This window comes from Taudactylus pleione, unplaced genomic scaffold, assembly GCF_031769625.1.
Source record: "Taudactylus pleione unplaced genomic scaffold, aTauple2 ptg000093l, whole genome shotgun sequence".
NCBI lineage: Eukaryota > Metazoa > Chordata > Amphibia > Anura > Myobatrachidae > Taudactylus > Taudactylus pleione.
The window spans coordinates 10,081,257-10,109,040 of NW_028284495.1; the positions used below are offsets into that span (position 1 = coordinate 10,081,257).

Genomic DNA, 27,784 nt, shown 5'->3' on the forward strand with positions numbered 1-27,784 from the left:
ATATGAAAAGTGTGCAGATGTATTTTTCCTTCTGTTTTCCTGTCTCAGAATTTGCAAGTCTCGTCGCACGCAGTGAATACTCAAGTTGTGTAGGCAATCGCAGTGACTAATTCATGCACACCCATGCAATGGCTTTCATATGGACAGGCTAGCCTGCGTTTCTGCAACCACTCCCCCGTCACCACCCCCAAACACTCACGGCCTGTCACTCATTCTGCGATGGATTCCACAGTGCATCCGTAATCACAGTGCAATCGCTGCGCACACGCAGTTTGGTGTGTGCACAGTACACAACAATCGCCCAATCTGCGTACGCGGTTGCAATTGTGATCCATGATGAATCAGGCCCTTAGAACATAACAACATGTAGCTCAATAATTTCACTCTAATGATCAAATATAGAAGGAACTGAATATAACCCAAACAGAGAAGAATCTTTGTCAGGAGACAATCGTTGCTTTGTCCGATATTATGTAATCCTGTAGCATGGACTGAATTCATGATCAGAGCTTCTATCGTCCTGTGTATTCAGTCAATGAACATTTTAATGGCTATCATTACATAATTATTGTCACATGCATGAGCTACAAGCATCTATTTAGTATGTATACAGATACAATTTAAAGTAAGTTATTTGTATATGTTCATTTGTGATTGTATTTGCATTGGCATATTTTATATTGGTAAATCAATCCAAGCCATTTCTGATTTGTAAAAGTCAACATTTGAAGTCCAAGGTCAAGACCAAGTGCAATTCCACATTAATGGTAATGGTGTGTACACACGGGACGATTAAAATGCACGATATGAACGATATCGTGCATTTTTCGGTGCCTCCAACCCACCAATGACCTGCGATGCGCGGGCACGTATGGACGATAGCGATATTGTCCATCGCCCATGCATGCAGGCCAACCTGATCGATATCGACCAGGGTACTATAGGGACCCACGATCATTGATTGCGGGTTGTTGGCCATCGTTGGTGGGTTAGTGGTGTGCTGGATGATCGATATCGATCATTCAGCACTCCGGGAAGGTGCAGGATGACCAGTCAGCGATATCGTTATCGCTGACTGCTCGTACCAGGTGTACGCACCATAAGATGATTTCAAATAGACATAGAGGAAGGTTGCAGGGGTAACTACTTATACAGCTTGTTATTATGCCCAGCATTAGTTATGAATACAGGGGGTCATTCAGACCCGCTCGCGAGCAAAGGACGTTCGCAAGCGGGTCGATGTTTGCCGAATGCGCATGCGCACGACGGAGGGAGCTCCGTCGTGCACATGCGTGAGACCCGGCGAGCGACGAGGGTCTCGCACCAAAGGGGGCGTGCTGTCGATGGTGACTGACAGCACGCACCCTTTGGTGGGCGTGCCGGGGGCGTGGCTGCCTACCGTCTGAGTCCGCCCCACTGACATCAGTAATGATGTCAGTGGGAGTGATTTTGGCTCTGATAGAGCCAAAATCACTCCTGGGCTTGCGGCAGCGAGACCCTACCGCAGGGTCTCGTCGCAAGCCCGATGGTCGCGATGATCAAAGACCATCGCGACCATCATCATGGCCGCTCGCTATAGCTGTGGGTGGTCACCCACAGCTATACGAGCGGCCAGGAGGCCGCTCCATTTTTAGGGAGGAGGGCACTGATTCAGAGCGAGCGCTCTGGTCAGAGCGTCCGGCTCTGAATCAGGCCCACAATTTGCAAGTAAACATTGTACCTTTCTTTTGAGGTAAGGGTAACATAATATGCTTAGTACTGAACTACGTACTTTGATATACTTTTCCACAAGCTCCCACTTCATTTCAAAGAGATAATCGATTATTTGGTGCATAAAAAATCCCACTGTGCCAACCACGACTCCAATAAGGGCCATCATCAGCCAGCGATCCCAATCTGACCTATGGGGATAGAAATGTATTGTTAATAATATCTCACCATGTTCTATTTATAGATGGAAACATAATAATTCAGTGCACTGAATTATTTTTCGCAACCGAGGTATAGACATTAATATATTATAAGAGTTTTTTAAGGTGACTCGAGATTTTGAATACAAATGTCTTTTTTCATTTGCATGTTTTAATGTAACTTACTATAAGAAAAAAAAAACAGTACATTTTCCATTAAATTGGTATCCTGGATTTAGAGTATATTGGCGAGTTTACGTATAACTGTAAAAGTGTTTAATGTACTGGAAAGGGCAGCAGGCAGAGCTCTTATGGATACAATGGAATTGTGATTGCTGAAAGGTGACCCTGAAACCAAAGTACTGTAAGTGATCCATGTTACCAGCTGCCAGCCCTGTCCTTCTAGAGGACCATTACAGCTAAATTTTCTGTCCTGTAGCTTATTGGACATAAAGCGGTTGATTCAAGTCAGACAGTGTCATCCGGCTGTGGCAGACTACAGACTATGATAATTAAGCTATCTGTCCGTCTATATGCCTATCTGCTAATTTTCATGCACCCAAGTTGCACCACCTACTGTTTTTGCATCCAATCTGCAGCTGTCATTATGAATATCTGGACTTGCACCAGCTCGTGGGTGCAAAATAACAATCTGAAACAAGATTATCAACTGCATTTGCATTTCTCAAACTGTACGGAAGTGGGGCTTCATACCCATGACACACTGATGAGACATAGAAATTATGCGCATCCTAATTATCGATGCCCAGTTGCCACCCAGAAATGCTTACTCAATGTTTTGGCTTTGTTGGACCACTTGAGATGCGACGCAGGCGGAGCTACATGTGACTTCTGACACATTGTATTACGCATATGCAGACCATGTTTTCTGATTAAGACGCATGTGCAGACGGTAGAAAATTGCTAAATGCATCCATTTCTTCAAAAATGTAAGTAAAACACAGATGAATATGTCTCTATAGTTTCATCTTTGTACATATGTGGAGTCATTTGCTGAAATGTTGCTGTACTATGGATACCTTACAAAGAAGCATTGATAAAGAAGAGGAGAGGACAAAGGAAAGTGCACTCATGTTTCTATAACAGCAGCATCAAAAAATCGAATTTTATTTAGCATATTTAAAATTTCTTATTTCTTACGGTGTCGCACTTTTTATAACAATAATACATTTTACAAAAATGACAATATCTATTTATTTATTCATGCAAATATACAAAATAAAAATATTCCCCTAAGGGGTTAAAGCCAGCAAAGTATGAAACGTTATAAAGAAGAATGTGATTCTTCTGACTGGCTTGGGGTGATAATGCTTTGGCCGGGGTCACCCGGTGAAAGGGTCCCCTGGCTGTGCCATTACACCCCGGCCAGATTTGAGCCCGGTGCTGGTTTTAAAAATAGGGGGAACCCTACGCAATTTTTTCCACTTATTTTTAAAACCAGGACTGGCTCAGCAGCCCAGTGCTGGTTCCTAAAATATGGGGGAACCCTACATGTTTTTTCCCTGATTTTAAGAACCAGGACTGGTTCAGGAGCCCGGGGCTGGTTATGCTTTTGGGTGGGAACCCCACATAATTTTTTTTTCAAACATTTAAGCATTTCATTCACAATAACAAAGCAGAAACATACACAGATCACACTGATCTGTGTATGTTTCTGCTAGACACGCTTATCAGGAGGGGGTCTAGTTGAAACTTCTATTTGGACAACAAAACGCCCCCCTTATAGTCTTACCACTATACAGTTACAATACTCAATCATGTCTCAATTTTTCAGGTCTTCATTCTTTACATTATTTTATTCATTTTTTTTTTATTTTATTTCAGTACTAACCAATGACACACTCTCGGATTTCAGTTTAACTAACAGTTTAATTCAAGGTAAGCTAGTGTATTATATAGCTTTACATTTGTGCCACCATGTTATGAGCACCTTCCTAACATGTTTTCTGGTATATGCACAATTCATTATATCCACCTGTGCTTCTGATTGACAAGCTCTTTAACCAGTCAATGCACATCACGAGCATCCACCAATCTGATGACATGCTCAACAACCTATCAGAAAGAAGGAGGGTATTCAACCCACTACATAAAGTTTCTCCATACAGATTTTTTCCATACTATCTTGCCTAGAAGAAGACCCCAAGAGGGTCGAAACGCGTTGCAGCCTATTCAACCCTTTCACACCACCATCACATTCCATGGAGAGTGACCAGGAGCCATCTGATAGTGCGCGCACTACCCCCCACCGCAGCGTCCATCATCCACCAGCCACCGGAAGCTCACGTGACCCGGAAGCACCAGCTGCAGACGAGAGGACTCCAATCAAGTTGCAGCTGGCAAGGGGAGGATCGAGGCCCTGTCGAGGCAACAGGGAAGTAAGTCTCCTTACCGGAGGAGTGCGGTCCTTGGTGTCACAAACCTCTACCGCTACAACACTTCCCCAGGCACACGCAGCCCGCTATCGTGCATCGGCGGTGCTCGTCCGCTTACCCGGACGGGCATCGCCGCAACGCATCATTACCAGACTGTTCAGCCAGGAGACCCCTATCCCTGCCATTTCCGGCATGATTTCGCCCGTGATTAACTCTAAAGATACGGAAATAGAAAATTCCTGTGTTCGAAAAAAATGACTCAACACTCCCATACAGCCACATTCAGGCCAACACGATTCTTAGTAAATTTACCCCTTAGTATTAGATCTCACACTCGGATCTGATGCGCTGTTTAGCGATAAACATATACTAAAAAAGAAATTCCTGAAGGATTTGAGAACACAATAGGTTTATATCATATATAAATCTCAACTGAAATCATTGCATGTGTGCTACATTCATTTTATGAAATTGGTAATATCCTGACACAGATACTCTGATTAAATATTAGTGGATTGTTCACAGAGTATTCCTGCTTTAACAGGTTTTCAATAAAATGAAATGGGATTTATATCTTCTTATTTAAGTATCCACCAATGCTGCTAAAAAAATAAAATATAAGGCATATAAATACTTTTCTGACGTGATGAATATTTCCCCATTAAGCAGCACATTTGCAGCTATACTCCGGACATGTGGGATAAAGGCAGTTGGATACAGATGCCCATAAATGCCTTCAATATTGCAGCTGTTTGTATTGCACTTATATTAGCTGAAATAAAACAAATGTTCCGGCATATACACAGTATCTTTCTGTAGTAAGAAGTGTTTCTCTATTAAGCTGCACATTTGCAGCTATACTCCTGACATGTGGAATAAAGGGAATAAAGGCAGCTAGATACAAATGCCCATAATGTTATCATTGAATTTTTCCTAAAAAGGGATATATATGCCTTACTTTTTTTTTTCCCTAATATTGGCGACACTCGCCACTTTTGTTTTTCCCTAATATTGGTGACACCCGCCGCCAAGCACACGTCGAGCTTCCCGTGACACCTGCAGCACTCGCCCCCCCACCCACAAAACACCTGCCAGAGCCCCCCCACAGCACACGCAATGCCTCCCGTGACACCTGCCGGACTCCCACAGTGACCCCACAGCACCTGCTGGAGCATCCCTCCCCCAGGTATTCCGAAAACCTCAAAATTCCGAAATGCTCTTGGTCCTAAGCATTTCAGATATGGGAGACTCAACCTGTATAACATTTCAATGCTGTCTTTTTTTAGTAAGTCGATTACTTAAGCATATTCCACTACCAAAAAAATACTTTTCTTGAAGGTTTACCCCCACTGCTATAATATCACTGCAGCGATTGATCAACTTCTAATAGTTTTGAAATGATCGTACATTATACAGTAATAAAAAAAATTAAGCCCATTATTCTTATGGACCAAAGTGCAAAGTCAAGTTCTATGTAATTAAAAAATCAGCACATATTTAACTATCGGCATGACAAAAGCAAAGTACCATTATTTTTACATGTAGTAATGTATTACTGTATGCGTCTCTAGATTTTGTAAGCTCATAATGGAGAAATCATCATCTACAAGGGAAAAACAAAAAGTAGTGCCTTTTGTAAAAATTTTCCTGTAGAGAACAAGGATTTGACAAAGGCTCTCTATGTTATTACAGTCAAGTGATGGCATTGGCATAAGGGGTGATATCACCCACCTCACCTGCAAAATATTTCCACACTAGTAGATTCTCTAGAAACTTGTTTTATTTTTTATTTTATATGGTGTTTGTATTTAATTTCTGTATTTGCATATTGTTAATACAACTCTTTCAGCGCCATATTTGAATTACTAACTTTATGTCTATTATAGTGTGTTCCCATATTGATCTCCATTATATTGTACTGAGCGTTAACACTGCTGATCATTGCAGGCAAAGCTGAAATTAAAGCAAAGGTAACACCAGTCAGAACTGAGGGGTCTATATACTAAGCCTATCAGCTCCTAACTGTCACATTACAGGATGTGTTTGAAAAATGAGAGGAGCTGATTGGTTGGTACGTTATCTCCATCCATTTTATCTCTCCCCAAGGCTTAGTACATAGACCCTTTATTCTCTATGTGTACAGATCCATTAATTTACCTGGTTTTTACTATCAGTGTTAATGAGGCCTTACGAATACAGTACATGTTGAATACAAATGACCTAATTTAAAGACAGGAGTAAAGAAAAAAGAGGATTAAATCTGCACCTTGGCACAACCCTGTTGCACTACAAGATGGGGGAAAATTTAATGTGTGTGGAGAGAATTAGAATAGAGATGGGTGTGTGTCCTAGATCAACTCACTAGCGCACGCAGGGAAGTTTCTGAGTACATAGAAACCCCCCCTGCGTCCATCCATGGCCGCGCTATAACGATTATTCTAGTTACTTTATTTTGGGTGAGACGGAGAACATTGTCTCCCTCTCATCTGGCTGCCTTCTGGGCGCCGCATTGGGGCACAAGCAGTGATCAGAAGCCGAGTGCAGCTCCTCCTAGGCTGCTCCCATCAGCCTCTGAGTGTCAGTGACTCAGACACTGCCCACCAGTCTCCTCCTATTTGGCTCTGGACAGAGCAGGTAAGATGCCTGCAGTTAACAAAATGGCATGGTTGGATGTCTGAATATATATATACTGTGTGTATATATATATAGTGTCCATTCTTTTAACAGGGACCGGGTTCGAAATATATATATATATATATATATAATAAAATGATAAAGGCGCCTCCTAGTGAAATAAAGTGCACATGCCACTAATGTGAACTGACTACAACTAATCAGTGGACCTGTACCAAATAAAAAAAGAGGGGGGAATAGAGAAAAGTTACTCTTGCAACGTGAAGCAAGATGGATTGATGATCTTAATTCCATGACACCCAATTAGCTTAATTCCATGACACCCAATTAGCCTTAGCCAGTCTCACCTTGTTCTGCTGTTCCTGCATTCAATTCCTGAACCTGTTCTCCTGATTCAGAAGTCGTTCTGGTTTATCCTACTTTAAATGAGGAGCTGAAATTAGCCTGTTTTCTTTAGATGAACTATAACTTTCACTCTAATTTATGACATGTTTGTTTCATTCAAGTGTATTTGTTATGTTTTAGGGATGTTTTTGGTGTTTTTATGATTCACCTTTTGAGGAGTCCACTAGGTTACGTGTAATCACCTGTTCTGTCTGCCATTAAGACGCCAGATGAGCGTCTCCGTTACTATAGTTACCTCATTTAGAGGTTGACATGACTATGCCGCTTGTTGGAACGCTAATATGAGTTCCGGGTCTAGGGCTGCTGAACCGCTGATGTCACTTCTGGCACCATGGTTTGCCGATTGAACGGATGTCTGATTTCTACTCTATACAGTGGGACGGATATGTATCAGGTGAGTGGCCATGTGGATTCGTACACAGGTGAACTCATTATTGTGCACTGTTAAATGTTGTTTTCACTGCAGTATAGTCATTCTGTGCCCCGTGATGAAGGTGTAAGCAAACACCGAAACAGCTGTCGGGCTGTGGTATACTGGCTCCAAATCGACTCAAGCACACTTAGGACCTCATTCAGAGTCGGTCGCTGCGGCCACACGGTCGTACGCCACCGATGTTCGCTAAACTGTGCATGCGTAAAATTCGCAATGCGCGTGCGCAAACTAGCTTTTACGATCAGAAATTGCTCTCTCCTTGAACACAGCCAGGTCGTTAGTTTGAGTGACAGGATGAGGCGTTTGTGGGTGGTAACAGGGGAAGGTGCTTGTGAACGGGGGAGTGGAGATCCGAACGCAGGCGTGCCTGACTATGCAAAACGGCGTATTATGGGAGTGCATAATTAACTAAGTGGTGTCATGGCACATGTGACATGGGAGGTTTTTACACTGAGTTGATCATAGTGCTTAAGAGATGGTACGGTCAACCTTAAGCTCTACGACCAGCTCCGATGGTCTCGATTAATCCTTATATGCCCGGAGATGACGTGTAATGCGAACGAGAAGGGGGCGTATTTTTAGTCTTACGGCCGCATCCTCCCTCGCTCGTCCAGCTAACGATCCCATCTTAACGACGCAACTTGCGAGTGCTTCATTTGCATACCCGGCCCCTTTTACCTTACAACCGAGCGGCCGCAACGACTGACTCTGAATGAGGTCCTTATTTCTCGGCTGTTAAGATGCATGACGATACTGCAGCTGCCGTTTTTTATGCTGGATTTCTGCTGTCGATTTATTATCAGATTGGAGTCTGTTAAGTATATGCTGCTATTTTATTATGCATATCAGCATTTTATTTGCCATGTGACCGCCTCTATTTTCATGCTGCTCAGTACTTAATACAAAGTGATTTTTTTGGTGTAACTTGGAGTGCTGTTTTTTTCTGTGAATACAGAGAAGTGTGACTGTATATATATATATATATATATATATATATATATAAAATAAAGTAAATGACAAAGGCGCCTCCTAGTGAAATAAAGTGCACATGCCACCAATGTGAACTGACTACAACTAATAAGTGGACCTGTACCAAATAAAAAAGTAAATAGGCTTATCTCAACGTTTTCCCCCAGGTTCACACAAATTCATCCACCCTATGGTTTTTCATAAATTTTAATGAAACTCCAAAAACATACGGAAGATAAAAACAAACATATAGTGCAAGTTGGTTTCTATATAAGAACACAAGTATATATATATAGATAGATATATATGTATATACACACACAAAATGCCCGTATATCAAATAATGAGAAAAATGGCTTATCTGAGTGTGATCATCTAGAAATACCCAATGTGTTTTGTGTGGATGGGGTTGTGTTCCATCTCCTGGACTATCTCAGGGGTAATGGATCCTTCATATGGATTTTCCTATGCACTTTTACGAATAACTGTTGGAATTTAATTCTCTTGGACTGAGTTGGACTTTTTTTTTCTGCTTCTTTATATATATAGATATATATGTACATTGTATACACTTTTTTAAGCGCCAAGTGTTTGTTTTCTTCATATATATGTATATATATATATATATATATATATGTATTTCTACTTCAGGGTCCATAGGGTATCCACAGGATACCTTGGGGTATAGGCGATGGCGGCAGACATCCAGGCACCACAGAGTTAAATTTTCAGCCTCCCAGGATGCACTGGGGTCCCTCTCCTATACCCCGCCCCCGAGCCTCAGGCCACTCAGTTTTCGTAGGTGCCTGGCCGGACCAGTCGCACCGTACAGAGGGGGGTCTTTTTAAGGCCCCTGAATATTTCTTCGCAGCTGTGGCTGCACAACTAGAGTGCTCCAGCATAGGACAGTCAGTATTGATGTCCATGCTGTCACTCCTACACCCCGCCGGTACCAGAACGCCGGTACCGATCCGGGGATGCTGGTAGGTAGCTGGGGTCACAGCTAGCGGTGATCCCCGGCTACCTGGACTGTGGCCGGATGCACGGGGAACAAGGTAAGCGGCGGGGTCCCGCGGTGGGCACCCGCCGGTAACACAGTCCTGTTTGGTCCCCAGGCAGGGGGCTCCCTGGGGACCGGCTGCGCGTGGGGCCAGGTACTGATCCTGCGCCTTCCACTAGACCACCAGGGATAGCGGGCCGCAGCATGTGTGGTACAGCGCAGCGTCCCAGGGGTTGATAGCATGCCAGGGGAGAACGCCTTCCCTGTCTCACAGCCGGCGTCTCCCCCGCTGCACAGTGCCATTCCACAGCGGTCTGAGCGGGCTGTGTCAGCGCTCCTCCCCCGGGCCCTGCCTTCTCTCTGCTCCTCGGTGGCCATTTTCTCACTACATGTGCTGGGGATGGCAAACGCTGCTGGAAGCTGATACAGATGCCATTGCGGTCCGGGTCCCCCGCATACCTCTCCTTCAATTAAGGTCAGTGTATGCAGCACTGTTTCCTACCAGGCTCTGGTCTGTGTAGTTGATCGCAGTGCCTGTAATGCAGGATGTTATCTGTGCATTGTATGTGACTTAAATGCTAGCGCTGTTTGCCTGTACTTTCATTTCTGACTGTCAGCCTTTTCCTATCCCTGTTCTTCTGCTACAGCCCTTGCGGTGCGGTGTCGCAGGGTGTTTATTACCTCACAGTAAACGTGGTTTTTCTGTGTGGGAGGTCACATACGCTCCCTTCACACTCCTCATGTCGGAAAGTGAACGAGGATATCCTCTTCCAGCTATAATGTACTGATATCATGTGCAGTTAGCGGAGGGATATGTAGACGCTGAGGGTTTATGGAGGGCATGTTGTATTATATATCACGCCCCATTTCTGTCACTGTGCCTGCACAAAAAAGGGGACCGCCCTCGGCTGGCTAAAATGCTTACAGCCTTTGTGGGCAACGCCCCCTGCGTTTCCCCAAGGGGTTATCACAGCCTGTGGTGGTCTCATCACATGCAGGGGTCCCTGGACAGTTGATGGTACCCCAGTGTATCCTGTTTTTCGCCCCCCCAGGTCTTGCAGGAGCCTGTGTGGGTGAATTTATTGTCCAAATGGTATAGCACCTGATGGACGTTTTACAGGGGGAGTCACCATTTCGGCCTTCTAAACGGCCTTTCGGGTCTCAGACAGGTAAAGACATGACGTCTGATGACGGTGACATTATTGACTTTTTCAGACACGAGCCCCTTAGTGCAAAGGAGGCGTAGTCTGGGTCTAAAGTCTATATACCTGGCCTTCTACGGGCAGTCCGTGCGGCTTTGGTTATTACATATCCCCCGTGGCTAAATCCAAATATGTCTTCTTTAAGGATAAGGGTGTTGCCACTGTAATTCCTCTATTTGGTCAGGTGGATCATTTAGAGGAGGCGTGGAAAATCCGGGTAAGCGGTTCCAGCCTCAAAAACGGTTGACCTTTTGCATACCCCTTTTGCGGATTTCCGAATGGGAGTTACCTTTACGGGTAGATTCTCATGTTACACGCCTAGTGAGGAGTGCTACGTTGCCCATGCCCTCCAGGTCCTCTGTGAAGGAGGTTCCAGATTGCAAGGTGCAAATATATCTAAAATCCAATATTCCCTTGCTGGAGGGGCTTCCAGGCCGGCTATGGCCGTGTGCTGGGGGGCCAGAGCCATGGAACACTGAGTAGGTAACTGGATCTCTGCACACTGACTCTCCAGCAGAGCAGGTGGATAGTGGCAAATTCTCAGAGACTTTGCCACGTTCATAATGAGACGGTCTTACATATAGCCTACTCCTTTCCAGAATCTCCTCGGCAGCAGTAGCGGCTTGCCGCTCCCTGTGGTTGCGCTCTTGGAAAGCGGACGCAGATTCCATTTGGAATGCTTTGCCTTTTACGGGACAAGTCCTGTTTGGCCCTCGTCTGGACGCAATTGTGGCCCTGCAGGCAGCAGCTACGTCTGCGTGTCTGCCATCGGCTACAGTCCCATCAGGGTCTGGGACTTTGTCTTTTCGGCCCTGTGAGGCCAGGGTAAGTCTAAAATACAGCTTTCCAAGACAGTCAGTAGCCAGGAAATCTGCTCAACCATAAGAACAGGCTTGGAGTACAAGACGTCCTATTCCCAAGTTGGACTATAAGCCTTCAGCCTCACGGGACGGGCCTCCTCTCGGGAGCCCCCAGAGTTGGAGGCCGGCTTCTCCAGTTTGCCCAGTGCTGGTGTCTGACCACCACGGACACTGGGGTAAGAGAAGTATTTTCTTGAAGGTATGTCCTTTCCTCCCGGTAAAAGCCTCCCAGAAGGTTTTTCGTTACAGGTCTTCTGTCAATTCAGGACAAGGCCCTGTAATTTTTGAGGGTGTTACACTCTATGCTCCAGGCAGGAGTTATAGTACCTATTCCGTTGCCCCAAAGGGGAACGAGGTATTACTCCATCCTCTTTCTGGTACAGACACCCAATGGGTCTTACCAGGACATTCTCAACCTCGAATCCTTCAACAAATTCTTAAGGGTTCCTCGGTTCAGGAGAGGGACCCTGCATTCCATCATTCAATGGAGCCTGGGAATTTTGTGGTGTCGTTGGATATATTCAGGGTGACTACCTGAATATCCCTCTTTTCTTAGCACACCAGTGTTTTCCTCAGGTTTGCAGTGGTCGATAAGCATTTCCAGTTTCTGGCATTGCCCCTTGGTCTGGCCTCCGCGCCTCACGGTTTACCAGGGTCATGGTAGTTATGGCAGCCCACCTGCGGATGCAGGGGGTCCGCTTGTTACCCTATCCGAGTGACCTCCTGTTGTTACCACGGTCTCCAGAGATACTTCAGTGCCATATGCAACGGACAATATCTGTGTTGCTACGTTAGGGCTGACTGATAAACTGGAAATGGTCCTCTCTGATTCTTCACAGAGGATGCTCCATATCCCAACATCTGAGGATCTTTGAGATTGAGGAAAAGATCTCTGCATTACAGGCAAAGGTACGCAGTTGCCTGCAGAGTCGCCGAGTGTCTATTCACTTGGCAATGTGGTTCCTGGGTTCCAGGATGTCGCTGTTCGACATGGTGGAGAGTACCCAGCTTCACTCTAAAGAACTTGATCCTCTCCGGATGGGATGGGTTGCCCCATAGGATAAAGTCAATAGGCTTTCCCCGGAGGTTTGTCTCTCTCTGGCCTGGTGGCTGCAGAAAGCTCACCTAAAAACAAGGGGCACCCCCTTTGGGATTGCGGACAGGGTCCTTCTGACGACGGACGCCAGTATCCGTGGCTGGGAAGCATGACGGGTCCACACTTGTTCCAGGGCAGGTGGACACCAGTAGTTTTTGCGCTTCCCATAAACATCTGAGAACTCTGAGCAGTATTCAGGGTTCTCCAGCATGCAGGACAGGTCCTCCACGGAAATACCGTGCAGGTACAGTCTGACAACGCCATCATGATGGCTTATGTAAACCACCTAGGAGGTTCCCGAAGTCAGGCGACACTAACAGTGGTGTCCCGAATTCTGGCTTGGGTGGAAGGCTATATCCCTGCCATTATCGGCAGTGTTCATTCAGGAATCCTCAGATGGAAAGCAGGCTTTCTCAGCCGTCAAGACGTGCATTCAGGGAAATGTCCTCTTTATCAGGAGGTGTTCAATCTTCTGGTGAACAAGTGGAGCCTTTCAGAGATGAGACTCTTCTGATAGACGTAGGTAGGTCCAGTGGACCTTCCAAGTTGTGTACCTCGTCCCTCCGTTATCCCTTCTTCCTCCAGTAATAGCAAGAAGGAGGCACGCTCCTGCTGATAGCTCCAGCGTAGGCCAGATGGCACTATTACTCAGATCTTCGGAGCCTCTCAGTTAACACTCCGAAGCTGTTGCCTCTATGCCCGGACCTGTTGTCTCAGGATCCTGGCTGATACCCAGACCTGGGTTGTCTGTGGTGGAGACTGCCCTCTTAAGGTCTAGGAGTTTTTTCCAGCTCTATAGTTAGCAGGGGCTGTGTCCATGCTAAGAGCTCGGAAGTCTTTATCTGCAAGAATTTACCATTAGGTATGGTATACTTTCTTTCAGGTGTCGCCCTAGAGGCTAGGCTCCTCGGGTATTCCGGATATCCAGAGGTTGGCTTTCCTACAGGTGGCCTTAGATAACGGTCTTCGCCTTGCTTACCTCAAGGTGCAGGTTTCTGCCCTGTTAGTATGGTTTCAGTGTAGGATTGCTACTCTTCCTGATGTCCGCACCTTTGTGCAGGGTGTACGTTATATTCAGCATCCCTTTGTTCCACCTGTGGCTCCTTGGGATTTGGCTGTGGTCCTTAGGGCTCTCTGAGGACCGCCATTTGATCCACTGGGCTCAGTGGATTTCAAATGGCTTACGACTAGGACTGTATTCCTTCTGGCTTTTAATTTGGCCAGTAGAATCTCAGAATGGGAGGCTCTGTCATGTAGACCTCCCTTTTTCTCATATTTCCTAGGAACAGGGCAGTGCTTGCCTTTACTTCCCCAGTCCTGTCTGCTGGTGAGGCCTATTTGGCTGTGGTACGGGCGCTAAGAATTTAAGTTGACCGTACCAGTCCATTTAGGAAATCAGACTCTCGGTTTTGTCCTTTCTGGTTTCCATAAAAAGGGTTGGCCTGCCACTACGCTAACTTTGGCAGGATGGATTCACAGGTCTTCCTGTTCCATCCTCTATTAAAGCTCTTCCACTAGGTCTGTGGGTCCTTCGTGGACAGCTCGACGTGGCGCTTCAGCGGTGATTGGCAGCCACGTGGTCATCTGTCCATATTTTTGGTAAGGTATTATGCTTTTGATACCTTCGCCTCTCACGATGCTTCCTTTCGGCGGCGGATTCTCCTTACAGCACAGGAGCGTCCCCACCCTTAAAGGATACTGCTTTGGGACATCCCCAAGGTATCCTGTGGATACCCTATGGACCCTGAAGTAGAAAATATGAGATATGGTAAGAACTTACCCTTGTTATCTCTATTTCTACGAAGTCCATAGGGTTCCACAGGACTCCCGCCCTGTCGCACCTGTACTGCAGATGGGCTTTGATCTGGTCACCGGTTTCTCCGTCTCCTTCTGGTGAGAATGTGATTCTTGTGTGTTCCAGACTGTCCTCTCTCTCTTTTTTGCTCCTGCTCCGGCCTATGGCTTGTTACGAAACTGAGTGGCCGGAGGCTCGGGGGCGGGGTATAGGAGAGGGACCCCAGTGCATCCTGGGAGGCTGAAAATTTAACTCTGTGGTGCCTGGATGTCTGCCGCCATCGCCTATACCCCAAGGTATCCTGTGGAACCCTATGGACTTCGTAGAAATAGAGATAACAAGGGTAAGTTCTTACCATATCTCATATTATATATATATATATATATATATATATATATATATATATATAGGCAACAATATAATGTTCACCACTAGCACTAACAGTCCTAAATCACATTCCATAAATGTTGAGTTTAGATCTACTGAAGCTCCATCCGAACTCCTTTCGCCACAAGGATAATAGTTCTGAGAGTATAATCAACAAGGAGAGTGCACACGTGAGATAAATATGTAAAACAACTTTACGATAATTCTTTCTCACATACATAAAAGATTAAAACAGAAGACTTAGCCCAAAGATAACCATTCACCCTACTCTCTTTTATACCAGCCGGGTCTTTAATTCAATTACAGAAATTACATATAATACATATATTCATAAAAAATAAGACTACACAGTTATAAATACATTAATAAGAGAACATATATGAGATACAATCCTTTCATTTAAAGTTTATTCATAAGATCATATTACACATACAGTATCACCAACTATTTTCTAATAGGTACTAACAGATATCAGCGGATATAGGCCCTCATTCAGAGCCACTCACAAACAGCAGTACGCTCGATGCGTTCCGATGTTGACTAACCGCGCATGCGTCGGTGTAACACTGCGCATGTGCGTACGGCAGATTGCGAGCTTTTTTGGTCTCGTTCGTCAAATAGCGTACAGGAAGTGACATGTCAAATGTGATTGACAGAACAGGGCGTTTTTGGGTGTTGACAGGGGTGGAGATGGAAAAATGCAGGCGTGGCGAGGCGTTTTTGGGGCGTACATACATTAGCAGATGCGAGCGTAAAATGTGTTCGGACCGACTTGATCCTCTTTCCCTTCAAAATGCTCGCACAGCTTAGGGTCTGGATTACTCGACCACATTGGCGATGGCCTTCTCCTCCGTCCCGGGACTCCACGATGTTGTTGCAATTAATCGCGGGAGGGCTGAAAAGCAATTAGTGTTGGATTGAAAACCGGCTTGGTATGTGTTTTGAAATCAGTTTTTTGGGATAGCACAAAACCGTACGCAGGTGGAAATCAGAGCTGCTAATGTCAGGATGACATAATCAATTTGCGTACATTTGTGGGGGTTTATTTTGGCCTCAATTTGGTGGTTAGGGCCTATTGTAACAATACTGTCATCATGTTTTAATTTTCTCACCATTTTATTTTTGCCTCTTGAATTTGCCTCGTTATATGAATTTTTAAACGTTCCTTAAAGAGCCCTTTTTTTAAAAAAATATATATTTTTTTTTTGGCAACTTTTTGCCTTTTGGGCCAGGATTAAATGTAACCCATTTGTACAATAATTTCACAATCCAATGTCAGATTTTTGGTGTCAATTTATTGGTCAAACATAAATTAAATTATTAAAAAATTTGGGGACATCTTTTTTTGGCAAAGATCTGTCCCAAAATCCAACAAATTGGCCCAACATAACTGTGAACATAAACATACAACAAAAAATTAAAAACATTTCACAAGAAAGGAGAGGGAAGTTTTGACCAGAAAGGAATATGAGCCAAGCACAGAAGGATTGTGGGAAAAGTCGCCATTGCTGTCACCGTTTTTTCACCCGTTTGGATGGGGGAGGGAGGGTGCCAGACCGGGTCCGGGATGTCATCGGGCTGGCCTGTCCAGAGGCAGATGTTGTGGCCTCTGCACTAGGCACAGGGCTAGGCACATTTGGAGGATTGGCTGATGTTGTGCTAGAGGTGGAGGATCCTGATGTTCCGGCAGGAAGGGAGGTTGGCTCCACCATGTGCCGGCGAACGAGCTGCTCCAGGGCATTGGCGATGCGGATGTTGGCCCTGGTATTTTCCGCCAGGGCCTGACCAATGGTCACGTTGGCCGCAGCATTTTGCTCCAGGGCCTCAGCCACCCGTAGCAGACTGGCGTCCATCCTCTGCAGAATCTCCGTATGGAAATCCGATTTGAAATTGAGTTCTGTGAGGAGGGACACTGCCTGCGAGGGGGATTGCCCTGGACTGGCTTCTGCAGGGTCCTCAGCCGGATGTACTGGTTCCACCCCTGCCGAGCCAGCAGAAATTGGGTGGCCAAGGCTCCCCTCTGGAGCAGACTCATCCGCCTGTGTCTCTGTTAGGAAAAAAGAGAAAAGACTCACATTAGAATCTACATATTGGCACAATAACATTTCAGAGTTGGTGACATCAAAAGATTTACCTGGGACAACATGAGGAGCTGCAAAGTCTGGCATGTCCGTATCCATGTTGGACACGCCAAACACCTCCACAGGCTGCACACACCCCTGTGCCAGCTCTTCTAAATCCGTCAACTCCAATGACACAGGGGTGGGACCCCCACCTGTCCCCCTTGCATGCCTAGCCCTGTCCGCGAGTTTTTGCTTTAGGCGATATTTGAAGTCGCCCCATCTGTGGGAAAAAATGGAAGCCATTATCCTTTTGTTTAAAATGGTGTTTGTTTTTAGGGGGGGCAAGTGTTTACTTACCGCCGTTTGACATCCCGGGCTAGACGGACATAATCACCCACCCTATTGACAGCAACGGCTACCTCTTCCCACATTCTCCCCTTCTGGCTTAGACTCATATTCCTGTCTGCCTGTGGCAGGATGTCCACACACTTCTGTATCAAAACCTCCATCTCCTTTCTTGTGAAATGTGGCTGCCTTTTTTTTTTGGCAGCTTTGGCCGGAATACTTGGCCCAGCAGCCTCTTCCATGTCATCCTCCTCACCTATTTGTGTAAATATTCAGATTTCACAAATTCACAACTTGCCCAATCTTATGTTTCAAATTAATCATTGATACAAAATGCATGAAAGACTTACCGCCTGACTCTTGGGCATTGTTTCCCTGGTCTGTCGCCATGTCTGTGGTCCAAACAAGAAATACACCAGAATTTTAATGTGTTTTCGTGACGTATTTATACATGCGTCCTTATTTTGCGGCCGCATCATTGATTGTGCGTTCCTATGATCCCTCCTTAATTTGTGCGGGAAACGAAACACTATTTATGGCTTGGTGTGTCTCGAGTCGAGGTGGCGTTTTTGGATTGTTGGAGGTTACCTTGGCTGGAGTTTCTTGTTTGCGGATAAAGGAGTTGGCGTTTGGAGTTTATTTTGTTTGCTAGATTTGCGTTTTTATTTTCCGTTCTCTTTTTTGGTTTTTTTTTTTTGGCCTCGTTTCTTGATTTGGTAAGTTTTGTGAAGTCTAACTTTTGTTCAATTGTTGTCTCATTGTGTTTCTTATTGTTTTTAATTTTTGGTTCCATAATTTCATATATTTTAGCTTTTTATTAATTTCGGACCCAAAGACCTTTTGATTTGGACTCTTATATATTTGCTCTTGGTAAGTCCATTTTTTATCTTGTAGTTGTGAACTAATTAGCGCATTTTTCTCAGTTTGTATAGTGACTTGTATTTGCGAACTAAGTAGCGCATTTTTACTACTTACTATTTTGACTTGTATTTGCGAACTAATTAGCACATTTTTACTACTTACTATTGTGACTTGTATTTGCGAACTAATTAGCACATTTTTACTACTTACTATTGTGACTTGTATTTGCGAACTAATTAGCACATTTTTACTACTTACTATTGTGACTTGTATTTGCGAACTAATTAGCACATTTTTACTACTTACTATTGTGACTTGTATTTGCGAACTAATTAGCACATTTTTACTACTTACTATTGTGACTTGTATTTGCGAACTAATTAGCACATTTTTACTACTTACTATTGTGACTTGTATTTGCAAACTAATTAGCGCATTTTTACTACTTACTATTGTGACTTGTATTTGCGAACTAATTAGCGCATTTTTAAATGCTTATTAATCCTGTAAAAATTTTTGTGGTTGCCCTTTCGCTTTTTTGGCAAACATTTCAACCCATTTTGATGTACTGTGTGCAATGTCGTTTTGCTCTTTTGCCAAATGTGTGTTTCGCATATTTTAAGTTTTGTCTAGCACAAAATTTAGAAACAAAAATGCACAGAGTGAAATTTGTCAAATTATTTTTGTGATTAATTTCAGTTTGGATGTATCATGACAATACCCCGGCATGTAAGCAGCAATGGATGGTATCATCAAGCTAAGTTGTTTTTAATTTTCTTTTGTGGTGGGTTTGTGGTGCCATTTCAGGTTGATCTTGGGCGGATTGTTCTGGCCATGCTCCCGGAAGCCGACCAACCTCAATCTCGTCCCAGGCGTAGGCATCGTAGGCGTGCAAGGCCCCAGATATTTCGAACACGTGTCACCCTTTTTGGAATGCCCAATGATGAGGTTTTAAGACGCTACCGTCTTCCTCCCAAAATCATCATAGACACTCTCTCATTAATAGAGAGTGATCTTGAGCGGCAAATTGACAGTCCTACAGCAATACCACCACTTACGCAATTTATGGCGGTGTTACATTTCTGTGCCTCAGGATCGTTTCAAACAACGGTGGGAATAGTGGCGGGCATCTCACAATCCTCCTTCTCCCGGATCCTGAGGGCAGTGATGGAGGCACTTTTCAAGCACCTCCATCATTTTATTCAAATGCCTTTGGATATGGGTGCCCTTAGTGTGGCCAAGGCCAATTTTTACCAAATAGCTGGCTTCCCACACATCATAGGGGTTGTGGATGGTACTCATATACCACTTCAGCCTCCAGCACGGCTGGAGGCCATATTTCGAAACAGGAAACACTATCACTCCCTGAATGTAATGGTGGTATGTGATGCCTCCCTCCAGATCCTGTCCCTGAATGCAAAATTACCAGGAAGTGCACGACTCCTTCGTCATCCGGCAATCAGGGATATGGCACAAATTAACCAACCTACAAGCTGGTGATGCGTGGCTTTTGGGTAAGTGGAGACCTTTAGTACATAACAATGTTAAGCTTGATACACAGTGATCCTGATGTTGTCTATTCTTTTTCACAGGAGACAGTGGATACCCTTGCATGCCCTGGCTGCTCACTCCTTATTTGGCTCCCACACCAGGTCCACAAAGTGAGTTTAATACCGCACTTACAGCCACCAGGCAAGTGGTGGAGCGCTGTATCGGCCTTTTAAAAGGCCGATTCAGATGCCTCCACCGCTCTGGTGGCGAGCTCATGTATTTGCCGGATATGGTTTCGAAAATTGTGGTCCTTTCACAACATCGCCATAAGGAGTGGTGTTCCAATGCAGCCAGAGGATGCCTTACCTGAGGATGGCCCCCCCGAGGTTGGTCGGAGGTCAGTATGTGGGGGGGCCATACGCGATGATGTGGTGGCCCGATATTTTAGGTAATTATTGATCAAACAACAGTGTGTATACCCAATGTGTTACGGTTTTTTAACGTTCATCTTTTTTTATATTAATTCTTGCACCATCTTCGTTTGTTTGCATAATCTTTGGCACTCCCACGATGACTACTTCCTGCTACCCTTCAAAAACCTTTCTGTTGAAACTTCGGGAATATATTCTGACACCAATATTGCAACGCCATATTTTTGAAATCATGTGGGCATGGACCTTCGTCAACCAGTTCTTGATTTGTTGTGTGTTTGTTATTGTTTTTGGTATGTGGTGTATTTCTGATTATCACTGTGTGTTTTGTTTGTGAGTGACCACTTTGTATTTTGATTTCTGTTGTGAATAAATATTTGGAGAGTGTAATTTGTTTCCTTTTTGGGCACCTTAGAAGCAAGTGTAAACAAACTCCCAAACGTTAATTTTACCTAAGGGGTAACCCAGTAATGAAGCAAGTGGAGCTAAAATTTAATATGTTTTCGGGGTACTAACCAACACAACAAGGAATCGTGTACAATCAGTTGCCTTCGTAAGATTGTCCGAAGCAGTTTGGCCACCAAATAGGAACCTGAAAAATGGTGTAAACTATCATGTTGACCACCACAAAAAAGGAAAATGACATTGGTACTGGGAGGTGTTTCTTGTGCCTGTTTGCATTCAAAATACAACACACAATCTGTAGTGAGATTCTGTGGCAAACCTTGCTTGAAGAGTCTACTTATGTCAGTGTAAAGAATCTTGGATTTACTCCAAACGCATGAGACAATTTGTAAAAAAATAAAAAAAAAACTAATTCCTAAGGAGGACCAACAGATGGTCAAGGGCCTGCATCAGCCCGGTGACCTGCTCCCGCATACGGCCCACACAATTAGCGATCTCTTCCCAACGCCTCTGTTCCTCTGTGGGTGACAAAAGTTTGGGGATTAATAAATCGATAATGAAGCAACATTGTAAAAAAACACAAAACAAGCAAACCAAAACTTACAAGCTTGTGGGCCAAAAAAACATTACACGGATAAAACCCAGCACCCCAAAATGTCTAAGGGCAAAAATACAAGGGCCCTAAAAAAAGGCACACAGGTGTGATATGTGTATGGTGACATCAGCAGGAACAGGTAAAGACAACCCCCAAAAATACCCTAAGGCGACAAAAAGTCTACAAAAATGGGAACGACACATGATTACATACAAACAGTTTGTGGTGTCCAAAATAAACTTTAAAAACATACCGTTCTCCAAAACGACAGAGCCAGAAGCCACTCCCTGGACCACCTCGGAGGTGGCTACATTCCCCAACCCGAGGGGCAAGGTGTTTTCAGGATCCTGGGAGGGGGTATTTGGAGGAGGGACGGATGGAGGAGAGGGGGAATTGGGCTGGAGGGGAAGTAGGCCGGAAACTTCGGCCACAGGGTCTGGGGAGGAGGGGGTAATAGAGTAATTGGGGGTTGGAGAGAGGGGCCGGGACCGGCGTCTTGTGTGGCGATGCCGCCGTAGTGTTTGCTGTGCCCCTAAAAAATTACAAAAATATTGTGGTTAGTTTCAACAGGAAACTCAAAAAAAAAAAAAAAAAAAAAGCAATAGGACAGACATGAAAACATGCACATGCAGATATGACTACAATGACTGAATAGGACAGACATGAAAACATGCACATGCAGATATGACTACAATGACTGAATAGGACAGACATGAAAACATGCACATGCAGATATGACTACAATGACTGAATAGGACAGACATGAAAACATGCACATGCAGATATGACTACATAGACTGAATAGGACAGACATGAAAACATGCACATGCAGATATGACTACAATTACTCAATAGGACAGACATGAAAACATGCACATGCAGATATGACTACAATGACTGAATAGGACAGACATGAAAACATGCACATGCAGATATGACTACAATTACTCAATAGGACAGACATGAAAACATGCACATGCAGATATGACTACAATGACTGAATAGGACAGACATGAAAACATGCACATGCAGATATGACTACAATGACTGAATAGGACAGACATGAAAACATGCACATGCAGATATGACTACAATGACTCAATAGGACAGACATGAAAACATGCACACGCAGTTAGGGCCCACAAGATAAACTTGAAAACCACAGTCCAGAACACTTACTTTCCGCAATCTGCATGCGAAAGCATGCCAGCAAACGGGGCGTCCGCCGGTGCAGGTCCGACCACCTGCGCTCCAGCTGGCCAATATGTCGGCGTGAGCCGAAGGAGCGCAGGCGTCGACATACCTCCGCATATGCGGAACGCTTGCGCCTATTGGAGATGGGTGGAGGCTGACTGGTGATCCTCCTGTCCATCACCTCCGTCAGCACCAGCAGTTCGCGCCTGGTGAATGCGGCGGATCTCATGATGGCAATGGTGTTTTTTTGACAAAATATTTTTAATAAAGCACCACAAAAAAATTTGATTGGCTAATGTATTTGGGAAATTAACAGGACAAATTCTATTGGTTAGTGCATGAGTCATGTGTTCGACAGGGCCACAAATCTTTTGAGAGTTATGATAGGCTTGATGCAGTGACATGCGTAAGCTAATTTAAATAAAGAAATGAACCACAGAAAAATTGTGGGGAGACAAACAAATAGAACAATTGTTTAATTGGGGCTAACATGTCTTTTGAACAATAAAACCGAAGGTTTCAGCCGTACGTATTCTGCGAGCAAATACAAACACGGACAAGATTAAAGTTTATTGCATTGTGTTGAAAAAAAAAAAACAATTAAGCTAATTGATACATTGATTGGCATGATACGATTGAGGGAGGTAGGCAGAAAAAACGAGCAGGTAATCGTTAGTCAGAGGAGGGGTCGCCTGAGTTTGGGGCGGATTTTTAGCTGCGTACGAAAATACGAGCAAGTGCTTGAATTTAAATATTTTTTAACGTATGCCGAACGTGCGTACGCCCACTTGCGAGTGGGTCTGAATCAGGGCCATAAACCACATTAATTCACAAGTGGATGTATTTTTCGCCACATTATCAGATACTCTATTGCAAGAAAAGCGATCGTTCTCTAGCTGCAAAATTTTATAAAATATAACAACAAATCATTTAAAATTTTGTTCATAACCATTCCTTTTAACTTGATACATAGTAACATAATTGTATCACACTTCTTAAGTTATTTATATAAACTTCTACAATCATACTTAGCGACGTTAAAACCGCTTACAACGTATCTGTTACAAGTAGCGGTCACGACTTGTCTCCTTCGAGCAGTTTACCCAGTCAGGATGGGGTTACTCCAGTTTCTACTGTCATTAGGCGATCGGCGCCTCAGGAAGTTACGTGTCATCCGCAATGCAGCGTGATTGGTGCTTCCTCTTATTTGTACACACTGGACTTTTGCCGTCTCACATATCTGTGAGTATATAGCATATCTGTGAGTTCCATCGGCTTGGCTGCATGGTCAGCATTCTGTTCCTCCTTGTGGTGCAGACTTTGACCTTCCCGAAGTGGCTCTCCAGCTTCTTCTGCAGCTTCCAAACCGCGTCTACACCACCGTGCTGCCATCGGCTCTCCAAGCCGCAGCATCGACTAGTTACTCTCCTACCATTGGCTCTTGCCACATCTTCGACACATTTGCCACACCAATAGCTTCTGTGTTGTTCCCAGCTCTCCAGCTTCTTCTAGGCTTCCAAGCCCCACCTACACCTCCGTGCTGCCATCGGCTAGCCAAGCCGCAGCGTTTACTTTGAACTATCTACCAATGGTTATTGCCTCACCTTCGGTTATTGCCGCACCTCACAGATTCGGCACACAAGCCGCACCATCGGCACATTTGCTGCACCATCGGCACATTTGCTGCACCATCGCCTCTCAAAGCCACAGCATTACCATTTAACTGTCTACTCAATGGCTATTGCTGCTCCATCGGCACACAAGCCACACCATTGTCACATTTGCTGCATCATCGGTACATTTGCTGCACCATCGGATCTCAAAGCTACAGCATTACCATTGGACTGTCTGCTAACGGCTATTGCCACACCATTGGCACACAAGCCACACCATCAGCACATTTGACACATCATCAGCACATTTGCCGCACCATCGGCTCTCAAAGCCACAGCATTACCAGTTGACTGTCTACTTATGGCTATAGCAGCACCAACGGCACACAAGCCGCATCATTGGCACATTTGCTGCACCATTGACACATTTGCACGCAGCAAATGTGTCGAAAATGCGGCAAAAGTGCCGATGGTGTGGCTTGTGTGCCGATGGTGTGGCTTGTGTGCCGATGGTGCGGCAATAGCCGCATCGGCACTCAAGCCGCAGCATCGGCACATTTGCCACATCATCGGCACACTTGCTGCACCATCGGCTTCCAAAGCCACAGCATAACTATTGACTTTCTACTAAAAGCTATTGCCACACCATCGGCACCTTTGCCGCACCTTCGACACAGTAACCGCGTCATTGGCACACCACACCATCAGCTCCCAAGTCGCACCTCTCCAACTGTATAAGCTTCTGTCCTTGTACAAGACTCTTTGTTATCACCTCAGGATTCCAGTTGACACTCCTGTAAGCTGCTACTACTCCGAGCAGTAAGTCCAGGTGGCCGCCTAAGTATCGGTGAGTGAACTATCTCTAAGGGAACAAAGGGCAGTTGTTAGTGGCGGAAGACCTCGTAGCCTGAAGTTCTAGACGGCTTACGAGGAGTGGTCACTGTTAATCATAACAGTATCAACATACACATCTGATTATTAGCAAAAGATAATAAAACATCTTAATTGCTTTATATTATAGAATCAAGGATATTAGTACCGTTATACTTAATAATTGCGATAAACATTTTAATTTAGTAATTACTAACCAGATGCAAACTTGTATTATTTATAACCGTGATTCTTTGCACAAAAAAACTCAAGATTATTACATAAGTCACAATATCATGCTTACTGTAGGTTATTCCATCGTAAACAAAAATAGCGATAATATAAATTCTGCACCTAATATAGACAGAGGGCCTGATTCAGACCCGCTCGCAAGCTGGTCGATGTTGCCCAAGTGCGCATGCGCGCGACGGAGGCGGCTCCGTCGTCCGCATGCGCAAGACCCGAATAATGACGGCCAAGCCGTCGTTATGGGTCTCGCACCAAAGGGGGCGTGCTTTCGATGGTGACTGATAGCACGACCCCTTTGGTGGGCGTGCCGGGGGCGTGGCTGCCCAGACGGAGGCGTTCCCATGGGAACGCCTACCGTCTGGGGCCGGCCCCACTGTGGGAGTGCTTTTGGCTCTGATAGAGCCAAAAGCACTCCAGGGCTTGCGGCAGACGAGACCCTACCTTAGGGTCTCGTCGCAAGCCCGATGTTCACGATGGTCTTGACCATCGCGACCATCATTTTGGCCGCTCGAAAAAGTAAGAGGGCCGTCCCTGATTCAGAGCGAGCGCTCTGTCAGAGCGTCCGGCTCTGAATCAGGGCCTGAGTGCCATATAAGGGGCGTGATTGGGAAAATCATTCCAACAACAATCGCACCTCATGGGTCTCCCTGAACCACAACTAGGCATGCAGACACAGAGTTTTGTCACAAGTTTTGTTTAGACCATATGGCGCAAAGGTATTAAGCGTATATATCCAATATGTTTCACACTTTCATAATTGTTTAAGGATATTTCCTTTCCTTTCATCTAATTTTACCTCTTCAATTGCCTTAAAACTAAAACCAGTCAGATCCGAGTCACAACATTCAGAAAAGTGTCATGGCACAATATGATTTTTCACCTTTTTAAGGATATTTTTAGTGTTCTAATATTCTGAATTTTAGTTGATGTTTCGTTTTCCCTATATCACATTTACCACATCTACATTGCAACATATAAATTATATGAGAGGTTTGGCAAATGAGTTTCCCTTTAATCTCCCAAGTTTTATCCTTCTTGGAATTGGATAATTTTTTGTTGTCTTTACTTGCATATTTACATATCTTACACCTGTTACAGGGGAAAAAAACATTAATCTTATTTATAAAACAATTTTCCTTAAGCATTAGGTAGATTACTAGGTATTAAGCTATTCTTTAAATGATGTGCTCTTTTAAACACCACTCATGGTTTTTCTGGTAATATACCTTTCAATAAAGGATCAAGACTGAGTATGTCCCAATGTTTAGATTTAGAATTTGTTTAATCTTATTAGCCGTCGTATTATATGAGGTGACAAAAGGAACAGTATATCTACACTCATCATTGCTATTTTGTACTCTAATAATTCTGAGCTATCTCATTAGCTTTATTTTAAAAAAAAATTTATATAGGAGAATATTTCTTATCCACAAACCCCTATCTTAGCTTGTTCTTCATATTTCAAATTATTTGAACAGTTCCTTTTTAACCTAACAAACTGTGAGTATGGTATATTAGAAACCAATTTTTTATAGTGACAGCTTTGATAATGAACATAACTGTTGTTGTCAACATTTATAATACATGTGTACCTCTTCACCCGGTCTCCATGCTTACCGTGTGTTGTATCTAATACTAGATCCAAAAATTCCATTTTGTTATTGTCACATTTTGCAGTAAAATGTAAATTGTAATCAATACTATTCAAATAATGTACAAATTCAAAGAACACATGTTCTTCTCCCTCACAAGTAATTAGGACGTCATCTATATACCTTCTATATGCTTTAATATATTCCTTAAATGGATTATTCAGCTCAATGGAAATCATTTCCCATACACCTAAATATAGATTAGCTAGACTTGGTGCATATGGGGTGCCCATGGCAATTCCGTATTCTTGAAAAATAAACTGGTTCTCAAATTTTAAATTATTATTTTTAAGAATAAACTCTATGCAATCTAAAATAAAGATTTTTAACACCCTACCTACCTCTGGATCATTCTCTAGATAACTTCTCAAAGCTTTCAGACCTCCTTCATGAGGATTAGAATACTAGTATATAGTGCCTCCACATCAATGATGCACCATTTATAACCAGCATTCCAACTAAAGTTCCCCAATTCCCTTAACATTTGAGTTGAATCTTTTATATAAGAATTTAAAGAGGGTACATATTTTTTTAATATAAATAACAACAAATTAAGAAACATTAGCCATTGCTGACCCTATGCCCAATATAATCGGGTGTCCCGGAGGTTTCTGAAACCTTTTATGTATTTTAGGTAAGCTATAAAAAATGGAGATCCTGGATTAAATTTCAACTATATTCTTCCTCACTTATAGTTTTATTTTCAAGACCTTTCTCCAATAAATTCTGAATTTCTTCCACTATTCTCTCTGTTGGGTCATATTCCATTTTTTTTATATGTTGTATCATTTAAATGTCTATAGGATTCCTTTAAATAATCACTTATATTTAAAATTACTAACCCATCAACTTTATCTGCCATTTTAATCACATTATAATTAGAGATGAGCGGGTTCGGATCAAAGAGATCCGAACCCCCCCCCCCCCC

At 43.9% G+C, this 27,784-nt stretch overlaps 1 protein-coding gene across 1 annotated transcript in view; it reads right to left on the bottom strand.

Moving 5' to 3' along the window:
- LOC148526824 (chloride channel protein C-like) overlaps nucleotides 1–27,784 on the bottom strand; it is a 307,419-nt gene that overhangs the window by 196,297 nt on the left and 83,338 nt on the right. Inside the window, exon 4 of the mRNA XM_088469768.1 lies at nucleotides 1,772–1,901. Within this exon, the coding sequence (XP_088325894.1) occupies nucleotides 1,772–1,901 (130 nt within the window). The remainder of the gene's footprint in view (nucleotides 1–1,771; nucleotides 1,902–27,784) is intronic.